This window comes from Hyperolius riggenbachi, chromosome 1 (assembly GCF_040937935.1).
Source record: "Hyperolius riggenbachi isolate aHypRig1 chromosome 1, aHypRig1.pri, whole genome shotgun sequence".
Classification (NCBI taxonomy): domain Eukaryota; kingdom Metazoa; phylum Chordata; class Amphibia; order Anura; family Hyperoliidae; genus Hyperolius; species Hyperolius riggenbachi.
This window is the reverse complement of record NC_090646.1, coordinates 192,685,528-192,698,173: the sequence shown is the minus strand read 5'-3', so window position 1 is coordinate 192,698,173 and position 12,646 is coordinate 192,685,528. Positions and strand designations below refer to the sequence as shown.

The following is a 12,646-nucleotide window of genomic DNA, read 5'->3' as shown; positions in this document are numbered from 1 at the left end:
GCATAGCTCCGGTCCCTGCCCCCGTCACTTCCCTCCAATAAGCAGGGAGGGAAGGGATGCAGGCGGGGACTGAATTTCTGCAGGAGGCGGGGAGAGCAGCAGACTGACACTATAGAGATAAACACAGCCAGCTCTGACAAGCTGTTTGTCAGCAGCGTGGCTGCGATTTATGAGGGATTGCAGAGTGCAGGGGGACCTTAGGGGGGTTTGGGATAGCAACAGAGGCTGGGCTGTATAGGCAGATCCAGCCTCTGTATGCAGATAATATTCTTCAAACCCACCTCGGGTTCTCTTTAATAGGGAATACGATCTAAGTTTTTGTGTTTAATTTTCCTGTTGAATCTGTAAATAGTGATGTGGGATATTTACTATGATAAGAGACAGCTATTATGCTGTGCTAGGGGGTGTGGAGTACTGGTTGGGAGCATTATAATATTTTTGAAAACTTTGATATCTTTTGCAGTGATGTGTTTTTTTCTTCTTTTCCTTTTTCTTTAGTCCCTGTGAGCTGATGGAGGGAAGAACTTTGTGGCCTGGTGAGAATTGTTCTCTCTAGTTATGCGATTTCCACGTGTATAATGTTGGGCATTAGTTCTAGGCGTGACTTGATTTGAGTCCCGCCATGATGCTATGCATTATATCCTCTTTTTGTGCATCCACTTTTTTTTTTGTGCCCTGAAGGCATTTTTGCGACGTTTTTTTCGCATTAATGTGGCATTTGGCATGAACAGTATGCGACTATGTTGCGTTCAGTACCACGCGTTATGCGTCTTTTTGTACGCGTCCATTATAGAGTTATGCGGCCAGGGGGCGTTTTTACGTCGGTTTGTACGCATTATTATTGCGTTGGCATCAGTAGCGGCATGCGGTTATCTAGCGTCCAGTATTACGCATTATGCGTCTTTTTGTACGCATTGTTTTTGAGAATGCGTTTGGATGGCGAGTTACGGCGGCTATTATGCATTGATATCGCGTCTATAGGACGCGTATTATGCGGACATTTGTACGCGTTTACCATGCCATATTAAGATGGATGGGCCATTGGAGCCTGTCCCTATTGGTGCATGTGAACTTTGTTTACAGTGCACTTCCTGCTTTTACATGTGGAACTTTCTCTGCCATGCTGCGATGGGCTGTCCTTGGTCAGCTGACTGGGAGGTATGTTTTGATGACATCACACACTGCCTGTTCCCCATCAGGTCCATCCACATGCCCTTGCACTCTGATTGGTGTTTCTGATTTTGAAATGATTGGCTAATTGATGCATAGACCAGTATATAAGGGTGTGGTCATTGTTGCTAACTTTGTATGGGCTGTTCGGCTTGAGAAAGAGCTATAGCAGCTCGAAACAGCGGGCTGTCGCCGCCAAAGCCTTATTTTTGACCATGCTGTCATTTTATGACTGATCAATAAAGAGCTAATTTTTACTTTTCTACTTCTGGTGGTGCCAGCCTCCTTTCTACACTTGGCTTCAATAGAATATGATTATTTCTTCCTGTGATACGACAGCAGCCATGTTGTTTGTAAACATTGCACACAGGCAAGCTTATCTGCATCTTCAGCACTCAGCCTGTGAAAAAAACCTAATCACCCCTCCTCCCCTCTGCCTCTGAAATCTCTGGCTAGTAATACCTCCCCCTCCTCCTGCCCAGACTGAGCTCCCATAAGCCCTTGCTACTGTCTGAAAATGCCAAGGTTCTCTGGTAAAGCTGTGGGTGAGGCTTGTTTAGTTTATAGGGAATTAGAGTATTAAAACAAAAATAAAAAGGTATTTGGCTTGATGAATGCTCTATAAACAATATGAAAGGAACACAATTATGCAATGAGTAAAAGTTAATCTCGGATCCACTTTAATTCCACTTATCAGATATAATTACATGGAAAACACCTTATTCAATAAACAGTCAAAAGCACAAAACATGTAATGCTAACAAATGCAAACCAATCAAAGAAAAGAATCATTACTTAAGGGGCCCATACACTCAGCCGATTTTCTGGCCGACCGATCGATCCCGATCGATCAATCGTTTGCAAATCGGTTGGCCAATCGACCGATCGATGGCCGATTTCGATGGATTTCCATCGAACTGGCAGGGCGAAAAATTTAGGTCGATCTGATGAGATTGCTTATCAGTTTGCATTAGCCTTAATGGAAATCTGATGGCAAAAAAATGCCATCAGGTTGAATTTCAATAGATTTCAAACTGAAATCTATTGGAATTCTATCCTGGTAAAAAATGTTCTAAAAATGCATCAGATAGATCATCAGATGCATTTCTTATCTATCTGCTGCCAATCTGACGAGTGTATGGGCACCCTTACAATGATGGTTCTTCTTTTAGTAACCCTAATCAATGGGTAGTCTTATGCTACAGTGCAGATATTTAGTTTGCTTTGTTTTGTTATTACCGTGTGTTACTCTATTTTTATTAGTGAACATTCTCTAGCTATGAATGTACTGTTTGTGTTTGATCACACTTATTGCAGCTAGCTTCTGTTCTAGCAGCCTTTAAGGTTATTAGCTGGATGTGTTTTAAATAACCATGTAAGCTTCCTTTAGTATTGGATTACTGTGAATTGTCTGGAAAAATAAAAGTGAGCAGTTTTCAAGACACAAGATCTTGACACCGGAGATTAGAAAACTCTTTAACTCCTTTTTTAAGCATACAAAAGGGGATTGTAAAATTTAATCTTTTGCTTGCTAATGTGAAAATAGAATACTTTAAACCAAGAAACATTTTAAGGATGGTATCCAGGTGGGAACAGAAGACATACATCTGATAGTAAAGACAAACAACAATCCAAAATATTAATTAACCTTTAGCAGTGCTGCTTGCAAATTTTTGCCAAAGTAATTTTTGCATCGAAAATGGTATTTTTGATTTAGAGAATATATTAACGAAAATACCTGTATTTTTCGTCTTATAAGACGCACTTTTTCACTCCCAAAAGTAGGGGGCAAAGTTCCTGCGTACGTGTTTACGCGATCGCAATGGGAAAATGCATAGAAAAGGGGCAGTTTTTGGTGTGTCTTATAAGGCAAAAAATATGCCACATTGTATTTTCGCAATATTGCCCAAGGAAATTATTTTTTTATTCTGATGCGAAACTTCGCAAAAATTCACTAATTTTAATGTAAAAAATCACAAAAGAAATCACACACTTATTAAAAAATAATTTTCAAAGGCGCTTTTGCAAAAAAGTCAAATTTTACATTATTCTCTTAAAAATTAATTTGAAAAGAATATCAGCATTTTCGTCATCACTGCCCTTCACCCTATAAAAATAATTAATTCCATAATAATTCATTCAGTAATAGTGTAGTCTTTAAAGTAGAACTTAGATGATAGCGTTACATACATGATTAGAGAGAATCGCTTTCGAGTTCAACCAAGATGAAAAAAATCAACACAAACCTCACTTCATTCAGGCAAAGATTAAATAAGACCTTGAAAAGCATTTGTTTTGAGAGGGGAAGAAATCCTTCTCAGCTCCCCATAACAATCACTCATTTGAATAGGGCTGAGTTAAAAAGGCAGCAATTAATGGTGAGTGGTGAGCATATTCTGGATCATAGAAGAAGACTGAGAAACTGAAACCTGCCAACCATCCATTAAAGAGGAGCTGTCAGCCATACTACCTCAGAAAAAAACACATATATAAGTAGATAAATATTTGCTCTACTTACATAACATATGTATTGCACTGTCCATGTTTTGATTTTAGTGATTGTTCTACAGTAAAAGAAGAGAAAATTCTTCTTAGCATTTCCTATATTAACTGTGGCTATCTATTTTGAAGCCAATTCTGATGTAATTTCCTCCCTTATTCTCCTCTGCCTGATTTGCCCGCCCTTCACTATAGAAAGTGCATTGTCTCAGCATGCGAAATATTGACCAATCAGAGAGGAACAGAGGCGTGGGAGAGGGAAACAGGAGAGAAAGAGGCTTCAGCCAATCAGGCTGCATTAGTTAAGTCTGAGGGAAAGTAGAGCAGCAAAAAAAGACAACCCAGCATGCACTGCAACTTCTTTTTTGTGTACCAAATTTTGTGTGTACCAAATAAGTCAGGTAAACTGGCGAATAATCAGTTATCAACAAGAAAAGTAATAGTGATTTTAACTTTTGGATTGCCTGGTTAACATCCCTATTACTTGTTTACCAGATAAAAATAAAGAATTTATTTTTGATTTTATGCCCAACAGTTACACTTTAACAAAATGAGCAGGTCCCCTTTACAGAGTTTATCTGACTGCATATTCAGATAAGCTGACCATCCAACACGGCTTTCCACATTGGAGCTGTACCTTGTAAATGAAGGGGTGCAAAACCTTTCCCCTCCTCCCCCCTTGCGCCATTGTTCAGGCACATGTACATCTTCCCCATCTCCGTGTTCCCCAACATTGAGAAAAATATTTCATAAATAAAACTCAAAAGTGCTTCTTCATCATAGCCCATGCCTAATTTCCCAGTATTTGTCTATCCATAAGTATAGACAGTGAGGTGTTGATTCAACCAAGAAGGAATATTTCAGATAAAGAACAGAAGAAGATTAGGAAAATTAAACGTGGACTAAAATGTTAGATTTAATAAAATGTACTGTATTTTAAAAGGTGGCATGCATGTTTTTATTAAACTATTAATACTTTACCAACGGTGAATAAGCAAGCTATATACAAAAACAAACAAACATGTTTTTACTTATTCACCTGGGCGGTGGTTGGCTATAAGGTTATCTCCTTATTAAAAGGTTGGCCAGTCAGCACCATATGCTTTCCTCCCATTCAACTAACCTCAATTGTTTTTTGGGGGGACATGGATGTGAGGAAGAGCCACTTACCCCTTAATATTGGCACAGAGTGGCTCTCCAAAGGGAAAAACTGATACAGATGGATGTTGTTATAACTCAGGGGGGCGGGGGGAGGGTCCGCATGCTTACTGGAATTATCCTCCTAGGGAAAGGAAATATGAAGCAATGTGCAATAATATCCGCTCATTTCAATGGAGCTCCTGATGTAGAGATAGTCACAGTAGTCTTCGGTTCTCTTCTCAAAGTGGTAACAGTGTGAGCCCTTCAGGATGTGACCGGCTACCATCTGGCAATTCTGTCTGCCAAAGGATTGCTTTTGGTGATTCTCATTCTTAGCAACTGTCTGTCTACATTTAACATAACATACCTTAAGCCCTAAGATGCCATAAAACATTTGAATATCCATTCAATTACTTACTAACAAAGGACGTTTCACCAAGGTACCCTCTTCTTTTCAATGTCACTTCTAGGAACTGGGCATCCTCATCTATAGTGTACTGATTTCTCTCCAATGAAATCCAGGCCCAGTTTAGACGGAATGGCTGACTTCTCAGTTTATTACCTCCTGTGATAGTAGAAATGTAAAAGGTTAATTGGGAAAATAGCACTCATTAACTCCTTTCTCTTCAAAGCCACTACAACAGCAATACCTATGTCTTAAAATGTAAATGATCATGCACAACATATAGTAGTGGCAAGGAGTTTAAGGCAGGGGTCACACTTGTCTGTTGTGCTTTTTCTGCACAATAGCCTTTTTCACCAATGTTTTTTGCATTGAAGGTTTGTTGCAAAACAACTATTTAAAGTATACAGCATAGCTCTACATAATAATTTATTTAAAATAGCCCAAAACATAATTTTCATGGTTACTTAAAGAGGATGTGTCGCGAAAATCTTACAATTTAAAACATGTACAAATAAGAAGTACATTTCTCCCAGAGTAAAATGAGCCATAAATGACTTCTCTCCTATGTTGCTGTCACTTACAGTAAGTAGTAGAAATCTGACATTACCGACAGGTTTTGGGCTAGTCCTTCTCTCCATAGGTCATTCTCAGCATGGTCTTTGTTCTTTATAAAGACATTCCCTGAAAAAGATTTACATAAAGGTGCTTGCCAGTCTCCCTGTTCACTGCACACTATTTTGGCAGTTGGACGGAACAACTGCCATTCACTAAGTGCTTTTAAAAATAAAGAAAACCCTGAGAACCCCCCTATGAGAAGATGGGCTAGTCCAAAATCTGTCAGTAATGTCAGATTTCTACTACTTACTGTAAGTGACAGCAACATAGGAGAAAAGTAATTTATGGCTCATTTTACTCTGGGGGAAATGTACTTATTTGTATGTGTTTTAAATTTTAGGATTTTTGCGACAGTTCCTCTTTAAATAAAAAGCATACAAGAAACTATATAAGAGTTGCGGTTGTTTCTTTGAATACATATATCACAAGGGTATTGTGAGGATAACGATATTCATCTACACACAAATAACTTCCTGTTTAGTAATACCATAAAAAGCATTATGGAATTTGGAAATATGTTGTGAACATTCTTAGCATTCATTGTTACCTTGTGAATGTCAATAAAGCAGCTGTAGTAGCATAGATCCATCATAAAATGCGCCCTTACCTCACTTTCCCTCAGTCTGCAGTTGTCAGCATCAGTCGATATGCTAGTTACATCACTGAAGGCCACCCATGCTAAGGCTGACAGATGATAAGTTAGCTCTTGAGTGATACACTGTTTGGTATTAATGGCATAGAAAAGGGAATCTTTGTAGGAATGCTTAGCACTGGTTGGAAATGTCACAGCCCAGCCTGCTTCTTGCCCCTTGTTGCTCTGCAGAATGCTAACACAATGTAAGTTTAAACAAGCAGCAAGCAGAGTCTTGTAAGGTAGACCTTATAGTAGGATGGCTGACAGATTCTAAAGTCATGTAATACACTACTGAAAATTGATGGGCAATGGAGGTGTAGAATCTACTCTGACTGAACTGACTGAAAGTCTAATTCAGTGGCAAGTATAAAAACTATGCACGAGCAGTACATAAATAAAAAACACCTTTTTATCATCAATATCTAAAGTACCTGCAGCACTGAATTACATGTGCTGGCTGCTGATCTCTTAATCAACAATTTACCACAGGGAGCATACTTGCAATTCCCCGCAGGCTGTCAGGACCACGCCACTCATATTCTGCGGGAACACAGTTATGTGACCAAAGTTGTGAAGGTTGGGGGTGGGACAGATCCAACCACTCTGCCCTATTGACTATCATAGCTATTTCTAGTGGAAAGGTGTGGCTGCAGCAAGCAAAGCAGTCAGACATAAGCCCTCTTTCCCTCTGTCTGGACTACATGGACTGCATCTCTCTGTTTCTCATCTGGTCAAAGGGGTGTGGTTCCAACTGCATGTGGGGATGGAGAACTAAGCAGCCTGCGGTATAGTACCAATGAGGATGCAAACAGAATCTGTAGATAGGTGCTGCAATTACTACTTTAGATTTATATGCTGCAAAAAATTTAACCTTTTTGTTTTTTCAATAGATATGATTTTTTTCCTATATTTTTTGGTCATTTTTTTACTAGGTGTAAACACCTAGTATGCAACACCCGCAACACTACCTGCAACACCATCCCTGCAACACTGGCACGGCCGCGAACCGAGCATGCATGTTCGCTACCCCCTGCAGATATGCCCATGACCATCCCTCCACCGCTGTCTGAAGTCCGTCTGCATGCCGCGCATGGGCGCCAGGCACGACACGCAGACACAGGAGAACGCAGGACAGGGAGATGATTATATTGGATTATAAAAAATAAAAATTTTATTAATTAAGTTATTTTAAGTACAGCTTTTCTTTTAGAGAAAACAATGTAATTCTTGCTACAGAGATGGTATTCCTAATGAACCTTTGGCTATTCTTACCTGCCTGCAGTTAGGTTAGTATAAGGGCCAACCTAAACATTGTATAAGAAATATTTAGTCCGGGTAGCCCTCACAGTAGCTGTTGATAAGATAGCCCAAAATATTGTTTGGTCATAATGTCCTATGCATGATCAGCATGACTGAGAGACACCTGCACACACTCAACCAAACCATCCAACTGACATTCACTAGTATGATTTACAGTCTATAAACTATGAACTATTATGACAGTAAATGCTGGTCGTCTTACATTGTCTTTTGACTGCGTCTTGAACAGGACAGACTGGCGGGCAGCACTTTCTATTTCGGCACAACATATGCTGCATTCTTTGTGTGACAGCTAGACTATTTCTATTACATGCAAAGCCTAGTAGTAAGAGCGTCAGGGTTTATTTGACACTAGCAATAATGTAGCTGTGAAAGTGACATTCCACCTTTGCTGAGAAACAGGCAATGCCATCAGTTCAGTTTCACACATTGTTAGGATTACCTATATTTGAGATGTTCAGCCAATCTTCACTGACTCATACAAACTTTGTCAAGAATGGAGGTGTTAAGGTGTCCATAAATCATGTATGGGCAGATTGAACAAGAGACAGAGCTCTCTCTGATTGAATCTGATCGGAAAGAAATCTGTTGGGCAGGGTAGAGCCAGGCCAAGGCAGAGAGGCTTCAGCCTCAGGGCGCAGTGTAGGAACGGGCGCACAACTCACTCAGCTATCATTCCCCTATTGTGTTTGAAGCAGAGAGAAATAAGAAAAGCGGATACATGGCAGTGACTGCAAGCCAGATAACTAGAAACTAAAGTGTTGGGGGGGGGGGGGGGGGGGCGGCAGGGGGGTATGAGGCCCATGGGCACCTCTTACTCTAATAGCAATCAGTGTGTGAGGGCTGGGATGGGAGGAATAGGGGGGCCGCACTTTGGTGTCTCAGCCTTGGGTGCTGGAGAACCTTGTCCTAGCTCTGCTGTTGGGTGCCATTAACCACATGCTGATTACCGATCGATTTCGGCCTGTGCCCCTATTGTAAAATGTGCCCCCCGCCTGTGCCCAGTGCATGAATACTGTACTTGTTGGTGTCTGCTGCTGGCTCCTCCTCCTCCTCATATACACGGGCCCCATGTGGTTGCTGATGTATTGCATGTGGGTGTGTGTGTGACTTCACACATACACCTACGTATAAGCCGTCAACCACAGAAGGGGTGTGGATGTGAGGAAGAGGATGGAGACAGCAGTGGACACTGACAGGTAAAGTATTCATGCACAGGGCACATTTACACTGGGGGGGGGGGGGGGGGGGGCAGCGCATGCATTCCCTCGGGGTTCGTCGCTCGTCCTGATCAAGCATGTCAGCCCAACATCTTGCAGCATGTCCGATCCATACATGCGACCAATTTCGGCCCGGATCAGGCATGCTCTTTGCGGCACTGATTATTATCTGATTTGATTATAATAATCAAATCGGATGGTTGACAAGCCGCCAAGTCGCCTGATGTATGGCTACCTTAAGGCTTCCCTATCAATCACTCAGTTTGTACAGTTGTAAAAAACAAGCAACAATTGTTCTTGAACTGTCAAACAAATTATTTATGGAGGATAGGGACAATAGATTAAACGGTCTATCTATACTGAAAACTAGTGCAATATTGTGTAAAGATGTCACATTAAAAAATAATGCAACCCAGGTTTACTATAAGTTTCATAAATTCATAGCCAGTTGCAGACTGAGATAGAAACATTAAATTATGAAAACACGGTGCAGAACTACTGTATTAGAAATTTTGATTTTAAAATGATACTTCATTCTTGCTAATAAACAATTCCTTCACTTTCAATTTATGCATCACAATGGATTTTTTCAAACACTAAAAGTCCCATTTGTTGGTCTGGTTTTATCTGCATACACAGCCACGCTCACAGCTTACCCTTACACATAGTACAGTAAAGGTGGCCATACACTGGTCGATTTGCCATCAGATTCGACCAACAGATAGATCCCTCTCTGATCGAATCTGATCAGAGAGGGATCGTATGGCTACCTTTACAGCAAACAGATTGTGAACCGATTTCAGCCTGAAACCGTTCACAATCTGTTGTGGTGGTGGTGCTGCTGCTGCCCCCGCCCAGCCCGCATACATTACCTGCTCCGCCGGCGCGACTGCAGTCTCCCGGTCACCGCTGCTCTGTCTGCGCTCTGGTCTCCAGGTCCGGCATGCCTCACTTCTTCTAGCCCGGCAGGAAGTTTAAACAGTAGAGGGCGCTCTACTGTTTAAACTTCCTGCCGGGCTAGAAGAAGTGAGGCATGCCGGACCTGGAGACCAGAGCGCAGACGGAGCAGCGGTGACCGGGAGACTGCAGTCGCGCCGGCGGAGCAGGTAATGTATGCGGGCTCTATTGCGTCGGTCGTCGGGCACTCGAACGCCGCTAGCGATGCGCTCTTTACCCGCGGGCGATCGACGGTTATTTTCCGCACGGCACGATCGACGGGATCGGACGAAATGGATCGAAATTCGGCGTGTAGCGTGAACGATTGGCAGCAGATTCGATCCCAGTGATCGAATCTGCTGTCGAAACGGGCGCAAATCGGGCCAGTGTATGGCCTGCTTAAGTATTAGGTGGATCAGTTTTTCAATTACAGAAGCGGTTATTCCTACAGAGTTTTAATACATTTTGCTGGTTAAGTGTCTTTGGGTGGGAGCATGTGTGAAACTCTGGAGCAGTGATGCTTGCTTAAGGCAGTGAGATAAGACATACTTAATCAGTATAATCCCGTGGCACTTAAAAAGTGGTTGCAGTGTATGACCCTCTAGCCCACCAACATACTTTTATATCTAGCCCATTGTTTGGCCATATCCAATTGTTGTGGACACACCCACTCTTCATAATGGTGCACTTTGCAATACCTGCCTTAAAGGGACACTTAAGTCAAACAAAAAAAGTGAGTTTTACTCACCTGGGGCTTCCAATAGCCCGCTGCAGCTGTCCGGTGCCCTCGCCATCTCCCTCCGATCCTCCTGGCCCCGCCGGCAGCCACTTCCTGATTTGGTGACAGGAGCTGACAGGCTGGGGACACGAGTGATTCTTCGCGTTCCTGGCCACAATAGTGCCATCTATGCTGCTATAGCATATATCATATACCATATAGCAGCATAGAGGGTGCTAATGTGTATGGGAACGCAAAGAATCACTCGCATCCCCAGCCTGTCAGCGCCTGTCACCGAAACAGGAAGTGGCTGCTGGCGGGGCCAGGAGGATCGGAGGGAGACAGCGAGGGCACTGGACAGCTGCAGGGGGCTATTGGAAGCCCTAGGTGATTAAAACTAATTTTTTTTGTTTGACTTAAGTGTCCCTTTAAAGAGGAACTGCAGTGAAAACAATGTAATAAAAAAGTGCTTCATTTTTACAATAATTATGCATAAATGATTTAGTCAGTGTTTGCCCATTGTAAAATATTTTAAATCCCTGATTTATAGTCTGTCATTTATCACATGGTGACATTTTTACTGCTGGCAAGTGATGTAGCTGCTGCTTGCTGTTTTGGCAGTTGGAAACAGCTGTAAACAGCTATTTCCCACAATGCAACAGGGTTCACAGACAGTAAACTGCCAAGAGTACGTACTCAGAATTTCTTTGTGGGAGGGTTTTCACCACAATATCAGCCATACTGCGCCCCCTGATGGTCTGTTTGTGAAAAGGAATATATTTGTTATGTAAAAGGGTGTATCAGCTACTGATTGGGATAAAGTTCAATTCTTGGTCAGTTTCTCTTTAAATATGCTCAAGTAATTGAGGATTCTAAGGTACCAACACCCCTGTCTGGTGAAGCACCTGCTATTTCACTATGGCAGATTCCCCTACTACCAGTAAGTCATCAACTATTTTATTTTCCAATTCAGAATGTAAGATTAAAAGACTTTTGGCATGCAAGAAAAAAAAAGAAAAGAAAAACATACAGCAGGCTTGATCCTTACTGGTTCAGTCCTGCTGCCTGGCTAGTTATCTTCAGCCTTTTTCATACTGTAGAGGTGAGAGTAGCCTCCTCCCTTCCTCAGTACCCATCACTAGTCGAGCCACGCCCGCTGCTTCCTACTGGTTATCTATGTGAGCTATGACTAATGGCCCATACTCACGGGCTACAATTGTCGCCTGTGAGTATGGGCCGTCGCACGAGTGCGCACCCCGAACTGTCGCTCGTCGCTGATGTCGCCAGGCAATTGAAAGTTTCAATCGCCTGGCGACAGTCACCGCCGCAACTCCTCAGCAACTGTCGCTAGTCCGCGTTAGTACGCGGACTAGCGACAGCAACCTCCATTGAGGTATACGGAGCTTCCGGCGGGGGGAGGAGGAACGTCGGCGACAGCTTCCGTCGCACCGCTGGTCCCTCTTCCGCGCGTGTACGCGGAGGGACCTGGCGAGGAGCTGTCGCCGGCCTGTCGCCCACACGCTCACGTGTGCTGGCGACAGGCCACTTTTGCTGCCCGTGAGTATAAGCCATAACAGGATCTAGGTAGCAGCAACACAGCTCTATCAGCCAGGGTAAGGATGGGCACCTGGAAGGGGAAGAAGCCACACACCCCACCGCATTACCAAAAGGAAGGTCGAGAGCTGCAAGACTTTACACTGGCATTCAAATTATTTGCTATATAAAACACAATTTTCTCTGAGAAAGCGCAACAGATAGAGCTACATTGTTGCAAAAGGAAAAGAAAACTTCAGCAATCTGAAAAAGGGGCCTATTTATATTAAGGGAGAGCATCAGAAAGTGGCAATTATTTCCACAGCACAAGTGATAATAAACATAAATGACCGCCACTTTTATAAGTGCTTGCCCATTTCCCATGAGCGGGTTTATTGCTGATAATTATTGGAAGTAACAATTGCCATGTTTATAAAGCGGTTATGAAGAATAAT

The 12,646-nt window shown here is 42.4% G+C and overlaps 1 protein-coding gene across 1 annotated transcript in view; it reads right to left on the bottom strand.

Annotated features, from left to right (window-relative positions):
* FREM3 (FRAS1 related extracellular matrix 3) overlaps positions 1 to 12,646 on the bottom strand; it is a 113,128-nt gene that overhangs the window by 74,766 nt on the left and 25,716 nt on the right. Inside the window, exon 3 of the mRNA XM_068278448.1 lies at positions 5,228 to 5,374. Coding sequence (XP_068134549.1) covers positions 5,228 to 5,374 — 147 coding nt within the window. The remainder of the gene's footprint in view (positions 1 to 5,227; positions 5,375 to 12,646) is intronic.